Source organism: Neoarius graeffei, chromosome 11 (assembly GCF_027579695.1).
Source record: "Neoarius graeffei isolate fNeoGra1 chromosome 11, fNeoGra1.pri, whole genome shotgun sequence".
Lineage (NCBI taxonomy): Eukaryota > Metazoa > Chordata > Actinopteri > Siluriformes > Ariidae > Neoarius > Neoarius graeffei.
The window spans coordinates 27012932-27030433 of record NC_083579.1 but is presented as its reverse complement, the minus strand read 5'-3'; the positions used below and the strand labels follow the sequence as shown (position 1 = coordinate 27030433).

General features: G+C 41.5%; 1 protein-coding gene across 2 annotated transcripts; it reads left to right on the top strand.

The window, feature by feature from the left end:
- The first annotated feature begins 263 nt into the window (after positions 1 to 263).
- Positions 264 to 13880, top strand: manea (mannosidase, endo-alpha). Of its 2 annotated transcripts, none has more exons than XM_060933691.1 (5): positions 264 to 362; positions 3052 to 3665; positions 9730 to 9839; positions 9928 to 10004; positions 13017 to 13880. In XM_060933691.1, the coding sequence occupies exons 2-5, from the start codon at positions 3158 to 3160 to the stop codon at positions 13651 to 13653; spliced, it is 1332 nt and encodes a 443-aa protein (XP_060789674.1). In that variant the 5' UTR covers positions 264 to 362; positions 3052 to 3157; the 3' UTR covers positions 13654 to 13880. The 2 variants fall into 2 exon arrangements, with proteins under 2 accessions (XP_060789674.1, XP_060789676.1); XM_060933693.1 differs by having other exon boundaries at positions 354 to 440.
- Positions 13881 to 17502: the final 3622 nt, after the last annotated feature.

Sequence of the window (17502 nt, the reverse complement as noted above, 5' to 3'; positions counted from 1 at the left end):
TCACTTGGACGAGCCTATGAACTCTCCAGATTTAATACATCTGGAGAGTTCATAGGCTTCACTCGATACATATGATAGAAACAAAATCCACGTTAAAAATACTAGCCGGAATATTCCTTGGGAGCATATCGCTCGTGACAGCGACATTGATTTTCAACAGGCAGTTACAATAGCTACCAAAGGGTCCTTGATTCTGATGAGTTTTGAGAATCTGAGTTTTATTGTGGTCGAACTGCGAATAGCCCCCTCCTCCCTACGTTCAAGTGGACTCGCTGGATTCTGAAACAATGGGCTTTTGTAGACTATGTAGTGCACTATATATTGAATTTGAAGCCGTTTGAGATTCAGGCTGACACTTCCGGGTAAATATTACTACTGTTAGTAGTGGTGTCACTGTTAAGTACAACACAAGAGAATTACTTTCCGCAATGTAACTGAAGGTAGTCGTATTGTTGTTTAATGCTTATTAATTACTATATTTTAATCTTTTATTAATTTATTTGTTTTTTTTGTCTTCACTCGTTATTTGGCAATGTTAGACACAACCTGTCATTTTGTTATTTTTGAAATGCCGTTAAAAAGTCTGTTTTCCTACACTAAATACAGTTATAGTTTACTTTATTTTACATTTGTTGTGTACTTTTTTTTATTTGTCTTTTAACCAGAATTATTACGTGTGTGCATGCAGGTAGCAATGATCATACATAGTTTCCATTAAACTGTCCTGATGATGATGATAATAATAATAATATCATTAATCAATCCAATGATTTTCTGTAATTTTTTAAAATCAGTTTATAATAATGCAAAATGGCATGCACTTTAAATTTAGATGGCTGTCAAGGAGAAAAGTGGGCCATCTAGTTAATAATCAGCAAAATCCAAACAACTACTGCAGTTTAATGAACTCAGAGAAACTCAGTCCTTTACTTTTCTTCATATGATCAGGGCTGCAAAGCTAAAGATTTGTATTGTATTTATATCTGCAATTTATGACACTATTGGAGTTGTGCATTGAATTATAAGAGAGCACCATCCTCCGAATACCAAACACATGAACAGAAAGGATGTAACTTTTTCATTCAAAAAGAAAAAAAAATCAAAACACTATCGCCAAAATAAACTTCACACTTGTGCCAGCTGCTGCTTTGTGTACGTTGCATTTGATTGGACAGTATGTGATTGGTACTTTCAGTTTCTCGTCAAAAGCCTTTTTCATGAAAAAACAGATTGTCAATGTCAGTTACACCAGTGACTGCATTTCTCATGCTGCTGCTGCTATCTAGTTTTACGTCATGGTTCCACCTCTGGGCAGGTTAGACGTTTCACAGCAGCCTTCCATTTTCCACAATTCTGTGCGTCAGCTGCCAAAATACCGTACTTCTTGAGATCACTATTGACACCTTCTAACTAGGTTTTTCGGGGGTGGCCCCTAGGTTTTCGCTCACACACATCAAGATCAACAACCCTGGAAATCCAAGTAGCACTGCGGCAAACATGTCCATACCACCTCAAGCGTCTTACAGCAATGGCTGTGTTGGTATCAGGGAGGAAGTTGGAATGTTGGCATCTCCCTGCACAGCGCATACCCATCTAAGTATGGAGTGCTCATTCCTTTCTATATGATACAGATCTGCCTTCTTCATAGGCCAGCACTCACTGGCATAGAGCATTGTGCTTTGTACACAAGAGTTGTAAACGGAGCCCCGGGTCTTTAGGGAAAGGCTTTTGCTTGTCAAGATGGGGAGTAGCTCACAGAATTTCCCTCAAGCAGTTCGGACCCGAGAGATGGTGGCATCTTCACAGCCACCTCCTGCTGATATTGAGTCTCCCAAGTAACAAAAGGAATCAACCACCTCTAGTTTGTGGTCGTCTGCCATAACATGATTGAATGGTCTACTGTCAATAGAGCTGGGAGTACCAAGGCAACAACTGCATCTGAAGTCAGGGTCAGGAGTGAGTCTGCCAGAGATGCCAGAGCATTTTTTATGGATCCAATGCTTGCAACCACAGCAGAAAATAGAATTTGCTCCCACACCTTTTGTACAGACACCACATGGGTGCTTGCCAGAATCCTTCAGAGAGCCTAACTTAGTGCCAGAAATCATTAGCTTGGTCTTTGTCATATTTACCCATAGCCCTTTTGCCTCGAGCCTGGTCTTCCAGAGCTTCAACTTTTCCAGCAGACCATCTAGGGAGTCTGAGGACAACAACGTCATCAGCGTATAGTAACTCTCAAGGACAGCCAGCATGAAAATCACGGGATAAAGCCTCCATAACAATGATGAACAACAGTGGACTTAAAACGGAGCCTTGGTGAACGCCAACTTGAATATCAAAGTCTTCACTGAAAGAATTGTTAATGCGAACTCTACTCCCAGCATTCACGTACAGAGACTGAACTACAGCAACAAGCCACTCAGGCACACCTAGCTGTCTCATTGCCCACCACAGAACACGATGTGGTACATGGTCAAGGCCTTTTCAAGGTTGATGAAGGCAAAGTAGACATTCCTTTCTTTGGCAAGGAACTTCTCTTACAACTGCCTTAAGATAAAATGGCATCACACGTTCCCCTCCCACTCACAAAACCAAACTACATCTCATCAATGTCTACACAATCACGGATGATCTTTTCCACGACTCTCTCTATGACCTTCAGGCAGCCTTCTCAAATCAGTGCTGAACAACATGTAAAATTGAATCACACAGTACAGAAATTATCTGAAACAGGCAATCTATGATATTTGAAAGAGTTGGGCCATAACAGATATGTCAGAGATATTTCATAAAAAATTGGCTATGAAACCAGAGTGAATATGGGTTAATAATTCACTCTGGAGAGAATCCAAAAGACCCAAAAGTTGTTTACAGACATTTATAATGGCAAGCTATGAGGCAGTATTTAGATGACAGTAATAAAATGAGTTGTGAATAATGAAAATGATGGACTGTGTGTGAAATAATTTTTCCCTAAGGATATGCAAACTTTTGTATTCAACAGCACATGTAAATGACCTGACTTCAGTCACTGTTCTTATATTTCACTAGGAAGAAACAGCATGACTGAGAAAAGGCGTCAAGACACAGAGGCGAGAAGAAGTACAGGCCTGCTGTCTGGGTTGCTGTCTGTGGAATGGGCCTGCTTCCCTAGAGAATGACGCGGTTTCGGCGCAAAATATGTCTCACCTTGACCGTACTGGCCCTGTTCATCTTGGTCGTTCTGAAAAGCTTGTCTCCAGATGACAGGATCTTGGTGGGGGGCTTTGGACTTGACATCTTTCCTCAAGAAAGGCAGGGAGATGGTGTTGCTGAGAGTCACGTCATACCAGAGACCAGCATGGTCAAAAAGATGTGGAAGGAAAAGGTTGTGAGCATCTTTAATACTGATGCTCAAGATAAAGATTTTCCTCCTCCAAATTACAACATGCATGTTTTCTACTACACGTGGTATGGAAACCCTCGGTTTGATGGGAAGTATATTCACTGGAATCATCCACTGTTGCCACACTGGAACCCCAAAATAGCGCTGGGCTACCCAAGAGGAACACACAAGCCTCCAGATGACATAGGTGCCAGTTTCTACCCCGCCTTGGGGGCATACAGCTCTCGGGACCCTTCTGTTATAGAAGTTCATATGCAGCAGCTACGGACAGCAGCCATAGGTAAGATACAACAACTTACTTCATGAACAACACACCGAGTTTGTGTATAGGCACAGGGTTCTCATCTTTTCCTTGTAAAAAGAAAAAATCAATGCATTTTTTCTTCTACAAAGAAATTTCTATAACAGCAGCTCAGGCAGTATTTCCATCTGTAATTCAATTCACAGGTTTAAACACTCACTGGCCACTTTAATAGGAATTTGTTCTTGATTCTAAGATTCTTGTTCTTGGCTGCAGGAGTGGAACCCAATGTGGTCTTCTGCTATTGCATGCTGAGATGTTTTTCTGATCACCACGGTTGTAAAGAGTGATTATATGAGTTACTGTATCCTTCCTGACAACTCGAATCAGTCTGGCCATTTTCCTCTGACCTCTCTTATCAACAAGGTGCTCGTTTCCACCCACAGAACTGTTGCTCACTCAGTGTTTTTTTTTTTCGCACCATGCTGTGTAAACTCCTGAGATTGTTGTGTGTGAAAACCCCAGGAAATCAGCAGTTTCTGAACTACTCAAACCAGTCCATCTGGCACCAACACCCATGCCACAGTGAAAGTCACACTTTGAGATCACAATTTGCCCATTCTGATGTTTGAAGTGAACATCAAGTGAATTAACTGAAGCTCTTGATTTGTATCTGCATGAGTTTGTGTTGTGCTGCTGTCAAGAGAACTGCATCAAACAGCAGGTGGATGGGTGTGTGTAAATATATATATACAGTGGGGCAAAAAAGTATTTAGTCAGCCACCAATTGTGCAAGTTCTCCCACTTAAAAAGATTTGAGAGGCCTGTAATTTTCATCATAGGTACACTTCAACTATGAGAGACAGAATGGGGGGAAAGAATCCAGGAAATCACATTGTAGGATTGTTAATGAATTAATTGGTAAATTCCTCAGTAAAATAAGTATTTGGTCACCTACAAACAAGCAAGATTTCTGGCTCTCACAGACCTGTAACAACTTCTTTAAGAGGCTCCTCTGTCCTCCACTCGTTACTTGTATTAATGGCACCTGTTTGAACTCGTTATCAGTATAAAAGACACCTGTCCACAACCTCAAACAGTCACACTCCAAGCTCCACTATAGCCAAGACCAAAGAGCTGTCAAAGGACACCAGAAACAAAATTGTAGACCTGCACCAGGCTGGGAAGACTGAATCTGCAATAGGTAAGCAGCTTGGTGTGAAGAAATCAACTGTGGGAGCAATTATTAGAAAATGGAAGACATACAAGACCACTGATAATCTCCCTCGATCTGGGGCTCCACGCAAGATCTCACCCTGTGGGGTCAAAATGATCACAAGAACGGTGAGCAAAAATCCCAGAACCACACGGGGGGACCTAGTGAATGACCTGCAGAGAGCTGGGACCAAAGTAACAAAGGCTACCATCAGTAACACACTACGCCGCCAAGGACTCAAATCCTGCAGTGCCAGATGTGTCCCCCTGCTTAAGCTAGTACATGTCCAGGCCCATCTGAAATTTGCTAGAGAGCATTTGGATGATCCAGAAGAGGATTGGGAGAATGTCATACGGTCAGATGAAACCAAAATAGAGCTTTTTGGTAAAAACTCAACTTGTCGTGTTTGGAGGAGAAAGAATACTGAGTTGCATCCAAAGAACACCATACCTACTGTGAAGCATGGGGGTGGAAACATCATGCTTTGGGGCTGTTTTTCTGCAAAGGGACCAGGACGACTGATCCGTGTAAAGGAAAGAATGAATGGGGCCATGTATTGTGAGATTTTGAGTGAAAACCTCCTTCCATCAGCAAGGGCATTGAAGATGAAACGTGCCTGGGTCTTTCAGCATGACAATGATCCCAAGCTAGAGCATGACACGGGAGTGGATTTTCACTCCCATCCCATCCCGCTCCCAGAGAAAAAAATCCCATCCCGTCCCACTCCTGTAGAATGATTCCCAATCCCATCCCGCTCCCACTCAAAATGACTCCCACTCCCATCCCACTTCCGTTTTTTTTTTTTTTAAAATAAGTTAAGTCATTCAGACAGTTAATGGTTTTTGTTTTTAGATGTTTTTCATCCAGTTTCATCAGTTTATCATGGGTGTAATCCATGGTTACATATCCAAACAAAAATAGGCAGCCGTGGGCTAGGGAGTTGGTCTTTAGATCAGAGGGTTGCTGGTTCAAATCCTGCCCTTACCATGGCTTAAGTGCCCTTGAGCAAAGCACTTAACCCCACATTGCTCCAGGTTGAAATCAATACCCTGTAGAAACTAAGTTGCTTTGGATAAAAAAAGCATCAGCTTAGTGTAATGTAATAATGCAATGTAAATACCTGTAGTCGTTTGAGATGGAGGCCAGTTAAACCAACACAGTACATTGGTCACACTGTATCTATTTATGTCCATCTTAATTAAATTAATCCCAACATGTTGCAAAAATGTAGCATTTTTATTTGTTTCCCTTAAAGCATTAACATTGAAGTACCAACCTTAGATTGGTGTAATAAAAAAGTGCAAATTGACAACTTTTTGCCCAGTGAATTCTAACATGTGTGAACCTAAAGAATCACATCACTTAACTTTGATCAGGTTTGCAAAATGTGTATTTTTTTAATTTCTTTCAGTCAATTTAAAATAGATTTTTAACCATTTTTAAGACACTGGTTGTTACACCTAGGATAGGTCACAAACAAAAAATAAGCGCCCATCACTATTGATATGTTGTCCTGCCCTTTAATGTCCGTCTACGCATAGGATAACTGAGAAACTTCCTTTTTATGAACAGGGTATGTGAAGAAATTGACAAAACTGAATTTGACTTTGCCCCTGAAAACATCAAATGGTACAACCACAACAAAAGTTAAAAAAAAATATATATAGCACATTATGTACAGGGTGTCCCAAAAAATGTATACACACTTTAAATCATTGTAAAGTAGGTGTTTAGAATGTACAGACCTTAATTTAGTATTTTGTCATCACTTATTCTCAAAAATTGACATTCAGTCTGGTCAAGGCACTGCTGAGTACGTGAAATCACAATTCTCTTGGAATTACTGCACTGACCTTCAGTGACTCTTGCAGGTCTCATAACAAACTTTAAACATCAGTTTGAGAATAGGTGGTGACAAAACAATAAAATGATGTCTGTAAATTAAACTTTGAATATTATGTACATTTTATTAAAGACCAACATTACAGTGATTTAAAGTGTGTATGCATTTTTTCGGAACACCCTGTATTTACTATACAGTGTGCAAGTGTATGTGTGAAAAACTGTTACTTAATGCCATTACATGTTGCTGTGAAGAAACAGAAGTGCATTAACATTCTCTGGGTCAAGGGAGGTACGCCTTGTACCTATGAGTTGTACTGAGGTGTCTTTGTTTTTCACCTTACTTTGCAGGTCACTCTTCATTTTTTCTCCGTTGCATCAGAGACCGACTTTGGTTGCATCTCGTGTTCTTCATTTGATTTTGTGCCGCCTTTACAGCATGCAAGTTCCGGTAGCAGAAGTCAAAGCATTGTTGGAAGTGTAGTTCTTTAGACTGTTTTTGGTTCATTGAAAGAGGACTGTAAAAACGACGTTCCTGCTCCCGTCCGCTCCCGTTGATTTTTATTCCCGTCCCATCCCAATCACGGGATGAATAAAATTTTGATTCCTATCCCATGGGAATCCCACGGGATTCACGTGACCCGCAGGAATTCCCGACAAATGTCATGCTCTATCCCAAACACACTGCCCGGGCAACGAAGGCGTGGCTTCGTAAGAAGCATTTCAAGGTCCTGGAGTGGCCTAGCCAGTCTCCAGATCTCAACCCCATAGAAAATCTTTGGAGGGAGTTGAAAGTCTGTGTTGCCCAGCGACAGCCCCAAAACATCACTGCTCTAGAGGAGATCTGCATGGAGGAATGGGCCAAAATACCAGCAACAGTGTGTGAAAGCCTTGTGAAGACTTACAGAAAACGTTTGACCTCTGTCATTGCCAACAAAGGGTATATAATAAAGTATTGAGATGAACTTTTGTTATTGACCAAATACTTATTTTCCACCATAATTTGCAAATAAATTCTTTAAAAATCAGACAATGTGATTTTCTCGATTTTTTTTTTCTCTCATTCTGTCTCTCATAGTTGAGGTATACCTATGATGAAAATTACAGGCCTCTCTCATCTTTTTAAGTGGGAGAACTTGCACAATTGGTGACTGACTAAATACTTTTTTGCCCCACTGTGTGTGTGTGTATGTATGTGTGTGTGTGTGTGTGTGTGTGTATATATATATATATATATATATATATATATATATATATATATAAAACCCCGATTCCAAAAAAGTTGGGACAAAGTGCAAATTGTAAATAAAAATGGAATGCAATAATTTACAAATCTCAAAAACTGATATTATATTCACAATAGAACATAGACAACATATCAAATGTCGAAAGTGAGACATTTTGAAATGTCATGCCAAATATTGGTTCATTTGAAATTTCATGACAGCAACACATCTCAAAAAAGTTGGGACAGGGGCAATAAGAGGCTGGAAAAGTTAAAGGTACAAAAAAGGAACAGCTGGAGGACCAAATTGCAACTCATTAGGTCAATTGACAATAGGTCATTAACATGACTGGGTATAAAAAGAGCATCTTGGAGTGGCAGCGGCTCTCAGAAGTAAAGATGGGAAGAGGATCACCAATCCCCCTAATTCTGCACCGACAAATAGTGGAGCAATATCAGAAAGGAGTTAGACAGTGTAAAATTGCAAAGAGTTTGAACATATCATCATCTACAGTGCATAATATCATCAAAAGATTCAGAGAACCTGGCAGAGTCTCTGTGCATAAGGTTCAAGGCCAGAAAATCATACTGGGTGCCCGTGATCTTCGGGCCCTTAGACGGCACTGCATCACATACAGGCATGCTTCTGTATTGGAAATCACAAAATGGGCTCAGGAATATTTCCAGAGAACATTATCTGTGAACACAATTCACCGTGCCATCCGCCGTTGCCAGCTAAAACTCTATAGTTCAAAGAAGCAGCCGTATCTAAACATGATCCAGAAGCGCAGACGTCTTCTCTGGGCCAAGGCTCATTTAAAATGGACTGTGGCAAAGTGGAAAACTGTTCTGTGGTCAGACGAATCAAAATTTGAAGTTCTTTATGGAAATCAGGGACACCGTGTCATTCAGACTAAAGAGGAGAAGGATGACCCAAGTTGTTATCAGCGCTCAGTTCAGAAGCCTGCATCTCTGATGGTATGGGGTTGCATTAGTGCGTGTGGCATGGGCAGCTTACACATCTGGAAAGACACCATCAATGCTGAAAGGTATATCCAGGTTCTAGAGCAACATATGCTCCCATCCAGACGACGTCTCTTTCAGGGAAGACCTTGCATTTTCCAACATGACAATGCCAAACCACATACTGCATCAATTACAGCATCATGGCTGCGTAGAAGAAGGGTCCGGGTACTGAACTGGCCAGCCTGCAGTCCAAATCTTTCACCCATAGAAAACATTTGGTGCATCATAAAACGGAAGATACGACAAAAAATACCTTAGACAGTTGAGCAACTAGAATCCTACATTAGACAAGAATGGGTTAACATTCCTATCCCTAAACTTGAGCAACTTGTCTCCTCGGTCCCCAGACGTTTATAGACTGTTGTAAAGAGAAAAGGGGATGTCTCACAGTGGTAAACATGGCCTTGTCCCAACTTTTTTGAGATGTGTTGTTGTCATGAAATTTAAAATCACCTAATTTTTCTCTATAAATGATACATTTTCTCAGTTTAAACATTTGATATGTCATCTATGTTCTATTCTGAATAAAATATGGAATTTTGAAATTTCCACATCATTGCATTCCGTTTTTGTTTACAATTTGTACTTTGTCCCAACTTTTTTGGAATCGGGGTTGTGTATATATATATATATATATATATATATATATATATATATATATATATAATATACACACAATGCAGTTGTTTTCTTAACATTAACAGAAGGAGTTTCCAGCATCAGTCTTTTGCCACAGACATAATGTACAATTTCTATGCTTATTTTGATCATCATACTCCTTCGTGGCCGTTCAGGTGTTCTCGCAGTGTCCTGGTACCCGTCTGGCATGAAGGACGATAACGGTGAACCGACTGAAGACATCGTGCCTTTGATTTTGGAAGTAGCTGCAAAGTACAAAGTGAAGGTAGAAGTGTTTTTAAGTTCACTTTGTTTTCTTTTTTTTGACTTAATGTCTGTGATTTCCTGCTTCATCATGATTTTTTTTTATCCAGGTGGTTTTTCATATCGAGCCATACAGAGGGCGTAATGACAAGAGTATGTTTGAAAATATCAAATACATTATTGAGACGTGAGTATAAATTATACATGTTTTAATTATACATGGACATTTTATATACATGACGGTCCCTCTGATGGACTCGCAGTTTCAAAATCCTTCGTAAATTTTCAGTGGAAGTCAAGACATTTTTAAAAATCCATCTGAAACCTTGTTCAAGCAACAGCCCTTAATGGTAAAAAGCCTTACATTAAAAATACTGGGGGGGGGGACATGAGCAAATGGACTGACAGTGAAGTCCAGGCTTTATTGAGCGTATATGCGACGGAGGAGATACAGTGCAATTTTGATGTGTCTAAGCAAAATATACAACTCTTAATTAAACCAAATGTGCTCGTCCATGTTTTTTTTTGATGTAAGAAACGCCATTATAATACATATAATCTATACTGACAGGTTAGGTAAACATATATTTTAAGCAATCATCAACTATTTTCCACCACAAATTGGCTCTTTATAATGTAAAATAAAGAATTTATTGTCAGCATGTAACACTCCCTAGTCTCGCTCATTCTACAGCACACTGGAATGATCCATTTCTATTGGAACACGTGACCAAAACACAATACACAGAAGTGGACAAGTTTAAATCATGATATTGCCAGCTTGCTGTTTTCATAGCAATGCAAGAACACTGGTGGACAAGACACACATTCATAGAAAACAAATTAGTGACATCCGATTGGCAGTGTGAATGCAGACATTTAAAAAAAAAACATATATAATGAGATATATATATATATATATATATATATATATAATCATATATAATCATATATAATCATTGAGAGGAACTACCCACTGGGCAGCTCCCTCAAGAATGACATACTTCAAAGGTTCAATTGAAGTATGTCATTCTTGAGGGAGCTGCCCAGTGGGTAGTTCCTCTCAATGATTCCCTAGAACTGTTTGGTCTGAAAGTATGTAAAGACAATGTCCTTTGTCTTACTCAGCCAGATGTTCCACCTCAAGCCTGTAGGCAGTCTCCTCATTGTCTGGAATCAACCCTACTATTGTGAAGTCATCAGTGAATTTAATAATGGAGTTTGAGGTGTGAATGGAGGTGCAGTCATGAGTGAAGAGTGTAAAAAGCATAGGGCATGGGGTTCCTGTGTTTAGGATGACAGTCAAGGAGGTGGCTTCTGATTCTGACCTACTGTGATTGGTCTGTGAGGAAGTCCATGACCCATACACACAGAGAAGAACCAAAGCTCAGGTTGTCCAGTTTTCTGACCGGTTTGTGGGGGATGATGGTGTTATGAAGAGCTGAAGTCCACAACTAGCATCCTCACATACATAACTGCTTGGCTCTTCTAACTGTGTCTGAGTGGTGTGGAGTGCTGTTGCGATGGCATCCTCTGTATAGCGGTTTGCTCAGTAGGAAAACTGATTCTTATCCAGATTAGATGGGATGATGGTTCTCATGTGTGAGAGCACAAGTTTCGTGAAGCACTTAATTCCATTACAGTACGTTACAGGCATTTAGTAGACACTCTTATCCAGAGCGATGTACAACAGGATCCTGACACACCCACAGCAGTGAGCAGCCTGGGAGCAGTTGGAGGTTAGGTGCTTTGCTCAATGGCACTTCAGCCATTCCTGCTGGTCCAAGGAATCAAACTGGTGACTTTTTGGTCCCAAAGCTGCTTTTCTAACCTTTAGGCCATGGCTTCAGACTGTAAGTGTTAGAGCCACTTGGTGATAGTCTTTCAGACACTTCAGAGTTGCTTTCTTAGTATAATGATAGAGGAGTTCAGACATGTCAGAACAGCAGCTTGTTGTAATGAGAGGCTGAATATGCTGGTAAACACCTCTGTAAGCTGGTCAGCATATGCTTTCAGAACCCAGCTGGGCACCCTGTTTGGGCCTGCCACCTTCCTAGCATTGACTTTCTACATGGCCCTCACCTGGTGGTGCTGTAAAACCAGTATCGGCTCCTCAGGAGCTGGGATGATGACTGGAGCAGCCCCTCTGCTCTGAGTGTCAAAGCTTGGCCTCGCAGTCCGTCAGTGCCTTGATGCCGTTCCACATGTTGTGGGGGTTGTTGTTTTCAAAGTGATCCTCAGTGTGCTTTTTGTATTTGTGCTTTGCATCCCTGATTGAAAAACACCTTTATTATCCTTTCTGTTAACACATTCTCTGTGCAAAAGTTTATCCAGCATATTCCTCCAAGTCTGATCCCTCTGCAAACAAATCCCATTCTGTGTTATCAAAACAGTCTTCCAGCATTGCTTCCTCAGACCACACTTGTACTGTCTTGACAGCTAGTTTTGTTTTGCAGATCCATGGCATGTTTTTGATGGGTGGAAAGAAACCAGAGAGCCTCAGCAAAACCAACATAGATGCAGACAGTTTGGTTGGTTGGCTGGGTCAGCCCAAGTGACAGAATTAATTTGCAGATGTTTAGAATAAACAGGATTCAAGTTTCTGTAATTGGACTAAAGTAGGACTGTATTGCAGAGCAAGGCAACTGTCTTTAAATGGACAACATACTGATATATGGTCACGGTTTACAGTTTTCATTTGTTATATTTGGTGGGTTGTGTGGTACAGAAATGAGTTTCCACCCCATGCTGAGATGAGTGAAGGAAGCTGCATGAGAGCATGAATGTAGGTTCAACTTAAGTTCAGATTTTTTTTTTGCTCTATATGTGAGCCTTGATGGAGTACAAAAAATTATTGCTGCCTGAAAAAGAACAGGAAGAGCCCTGAAGCAACAGAATCACCACGAGTAAAAATAAATAAATAAATATTACCAAGTCACAGGTCAACCCACAAATTATTTTACATAATACACACCTTATGCCTGCATTCATTGGAATTCACGGAGCTTAATTGTGAATATACTGTAACATTCACTGGATGGCAATATTATCAGTTATAGGTTATCAGGTATCTGAAATGCTGTGATTTTTTTTTTCCGATAATAACCCACCAAGTGTTTTATTTTTTCATATTACTTTGCATACTGTATATTAAACTTGCTTCATGTGCCTTTCACTGATGTATCGTTTCTGCACATAGGTATGGAGACCATCCTGCTTTTTTCAGATACAGATCAAACAGTGGAAAGCTTCTTCCGTTGTTCTATGTTTATGACTCCTATTTGCAAAGTCCAGATATCTGGGCGCAGTTGCTTAAGAGAACTGGGAAGACAAGCATCAGAAACACACCATATGATGGCATCTTTATCGGTCTGCTTGTGGAGGAGAAGCATAAAGCTGAAGTCCTGGCTGCTGGCTTTGATGGCATTTACACATACTTTGCAACCAATAGCTTTTCCTATGGCTCCTCTCAAAAGAACTGGAGATCCATTAAGGCTTTCTGTGATAACAACAAATTGATTTTCATCCCCAGTGTAGGTCCAGGCTATATTGACACCAGCATTAGGCCCTGGAACGGTCAGAACACACGGAATCGCATCAATGGCAAGTATTACGAGATGTCTCTGAAAGCAGCACTGGAGACCAGGCCCAAGATAATCTCTGTAACTTCATTTAACGAGTGGCACGAAGGAACTCAGATCGAAACAGCCATACCTAAAACAAGAGGCCAGACTGCTTACTTAGATTATCTTCCCTACAAACCAACTCTGTATTTAGACATTACACAAAGGTGGGCGGAGAAATTCAGAGAAGAGCAAGAAAAATGGCTACAGTGACTCATTCTCTGAATAAGTGATTTCTTTATGAAATGTTTAAGCATTTACACTGAAGTCAGCATCTTAGCCAAGTATTTAGTCACCTCACTGTCTCAGTGGATCGTCCATCAAATGTCCTGATTGAAATGTCATTTAAAAATGTATTTTTTAAAATATGAAAAATGCATAATATACTGTATGTACTTTGTTGTTGGCAGTTGTGAAAGTAAAGAACGTTCATTCAGTGATTGTTCTTCTATTTCATGGATTGTTCAACAGATTATTCATTACTTTTGATTGAAATTTGTCATTTATATTATTGCAGGAATTAATTTCTGATTAGGTTTCAACTTGGTTTGGTTTGGCAGTCTGGGAAAACCCAAGAAATGTTGTGAAATATCTCATCTCATTATCTCTAGCCGCTTTATCCTTCTACAGGGTCGCAGGCAAGCTGGAGCCTATCCCAGCTGACTACAGGCGAAAGGCGGGGTACACCCTGAACAAGTCGCCAGGTCATCACAGGGCTGACACAGACACAGACAACCATTCACACTCACATTCACACCTACGGTCAATTTAGAGTCACCAGTTAACCTAACCTGCATGTCTTTGGACTGTGGGGGAAACCGGAGCACCCGGAGGAAACCCACGCGGACACGGGGAGAACATGCAAACTCCGCACAGAAAGGCCCTTGCCGGCCCCGGGGCTCGAACCCAGGACCTTCTTGCTGTGAGGCGACAGCGCTAACCACTACACCACTGTGCCGCTTGTTGTGAAATATGAATTCTGGAAATCCTTCCAGTTTTTCTGTCAATAACCTCAGTTGACATATCTACAAAACACTAAATATCTCTCATTCTCATTATCTCTAGCCGCTTTATCCTTCTACAGGGTCACAGGCAAGCTGGAGCCTATCCCAGCTGACTACGGGCGAAAGGCGGGGTACACCCTGGACAAGTCACCAGGTCATCACAGGGCTGACACATAGACACAGACAACCATTCACACTCACACCTATGGTCAATTTAGAGTCACCAGTTAACCTAACCTGCATGTCTTTGGACTGTGGGGGAAACCGGAGCACCCAGAGGAAACCCACGCGGAGAACATGCAAACTCCGTACAGAAAGGCCCTTGCCAGCCCCGGGGCTCGAACCCAGGACCTTCTTGCTGTGAGGCGACAGCGCTAACCACTACACCACTGTGCCGCCTGTTGTGAAATGTGAATTCTGGAAATCCTTCCAGTTTTTCTGTCAATAACCTCAGTTGACATATCTACAAAACACTAAATATATTTTACCAAAATGCCTCTATCTTACTTTGCCTTGGTAGGGTATCTTCTTGCAAAGAGCATGTGTAAGGATCCAGTTTAACAAAAGCAGTGGTGAAAACAGTCAGTCTGCCTAAAGATGTCTAAAACCTCACTAAATTATATGATTCCCTTACACAGTCAATGTCATGCTTTGGTCATGTTCTTGGATAGCTACAGCGAGAGGAAATAAGCATTCAGACACTTTTGTTTTTGTTATTTAATATACTTCTGTCTACCAACTTAAAATGCACACACATTAATGGATAAAACAATTATCAGTATTTTAGTAAAGTTGTATGTGAATGTTTGCAGAAGCTAAACCAAACTAAAAAATGTTCAAAAGGCTGAATATACTAAAGTTTTAGAAATGCTGATTTTCTTCATAGTCGTGTGTATGTTGATAAATCCCAAACCGTTGTAAATTACCGACTGTGTGCATGGCACACAGTCGTGATGCCCACAAAACTCCATAAAACGCAAAGCTCATGCAGCAGAAATGACAAGCTAAAGCTTCCTCCTCAGAAGTAGAAGTGGAAGCCATTTTGACTCATGTCTATGACAATAAATACACTGATCAGCCATAACATTATGACCACTGACAGATGAAGTGAATAACATTATCTCATTACAGTTGCACTTGTCAAGGGGTGGGATATATTAAGCAGCAAGAGAACAGTCAGTTCTTGAAGTTGATGTGTTGGAAGCAGGAAAAATGGGCAAGCGTAAGGATCTGAGTGACTTTGACAAGGGCCAAATTGTGATGGCTAGATGACTGAGTCTGAGCATCTCCAAAATGTCACATTTTATGGGGTGTTCCCAGTATGCAGTGGTTAGTGCCTGACTTCATAGAAATTTTTTACAAATTGATTGGGCAGAACAAGACGCTTTAAGAAAAATAAATCATTCACTGTTTCGGTTTCTGAAACCTGTCCCATGACTCACAAAATTCCACAGAGCACATTGTGAAATTAATCAGAAAACTAGGTGTAGTATGTCCCTGAGGGTGGGTGGAACACTGACACACAGACAGGTGGGTAATGTTGCTGAGCACAGTCTCTTTTATTTTCACACTAGCTTTTCAGCTTAAGTTACTTTTCTAACTTGCATGTGCATGCATGCACACCCACCCACACACACACACACACACACACACACACACATCTGGTCAGGAGCCAGCCACCTCTTCACTCTCCCCCTCCTTATCAATGTTGTGCCATCACTGTGAAACAGACATACATACACAACATCAATTAATAACAGGTGTGATCACTTTGCCACTCATCTTCCCTGGCCCTGCCCTCCATTCACAAACCGACGCTTGACCACGCTCCCGCAGCCACATATGCCCACTGCCTGATTCAGGCCAGGAAGCCATCTGGCCTGCAGCTGACTCCCCTATGGGAAAGAAAGTCTGCCACCACCAGCTGTGCCCCTGGTTTGTGGGTCACCTCAAATTTGAAAGTCTGGAGGGCTAGATACCAACGGTTGATCTGCACATTGGCATCTTTCATGCAGTGGAGCCACTGGAGCAAGGCGTGATCTGAACAGAGGGTGAAAGAGCACCCCAGCAGGTAGCAGCGGAGGATGAGGACTATCTACTTGATACCCAGACACTCCTTCTCAATGGTGCTGTACTTACTCTTTTGCATCGAGAGCTTGCAGCTGATTTACAGCACCAGACGTTCCTCCCCCTCCACCTCCTGGGACAGAATGGCCCCCAGCCCTCTGTCTGACACATCTGTCTGCAAAATAAAATAGAGAAGTCAGGGGAGTGTAAAAGTGGACCTTTTACACTCCCCTGACTTCTCTATTTTCTATTGCCCTCCATACAGTGCAACCTTTACCCTAATGAATGCCTATTGGCACTACTCTGTCCACTGGACCGGATCTGATACTCCCTTTTTAGTGAGATCAGCAGGCTGGTGACGTCCGAATAGTTAGGTATAAACCTGTGATAGTAGCCAACCAGCCCCAGGAACTGTCTCACCCCCTTTTTGGTCTTGGGCCTTGGGCAGGCCGCAACCACTGCAGTCTTGTCAATTTGGGGACACACCTGCCCATGACCCAAGTGGAAACTGTACCCAACTGTACTTCCACCCACCCGATCGCACACTTTTTCAGGATAGTCATGAGGCCTGCATGGCTCAGCAACTCTAGGACAGCCCTGAGGTGTTTTAGGTGCCTCGGCCAATCATTGCTATATATAATGATGTCATCTAGGTAGACAGTGGCATGAGGATGGAGGATTTTATCCATGAGCTGCTGAAACATTGTGGGAGTGCCAAATAACCTGAAAGGAAGGGTGACAAACTGGTGTAAGCCAATCAGTGTGGAAAAGGCCATTTTTTTCTCAGGATAGAGGAGTCAAGGAGATCTACCAATATCCCTTTGTCAAATCCAGTGTCGAGTAAAAGCAAGCAGTGTCTAACCGATCGAGCAACTCATCAGTGCAAGGGATTGGGTATGCGTCAAATTTAGACACTGCATTGACCTTTCTATAGTCCACACAGAACCAGACAGACCCACCGGGGGACCAAGACCACTGGGCTGCTTCAATC

Coding starts and splice junctions, on each gene's coding strand:
- manea (XM_060933691.1), top strand. CDS start 3,158: ATGACGCGGTTTCGGCGCAAAATATGTCTCACCTTGACCGTACTGGCC. Junction 3,666..9,729: donor GCTACGGACAGCAGCCATAG/GTAAGATACAAC, acceptor GTGGCCGTTCAG/GTGTTCTCGCAGTGTCCTGG. Junction 10,005..13,016: donor ATCAAATACATTATTGAGAC/GTGAGTATAAAT, acceptor TTCTGCACATAG/GTATGGAGACCATCCTGCTT.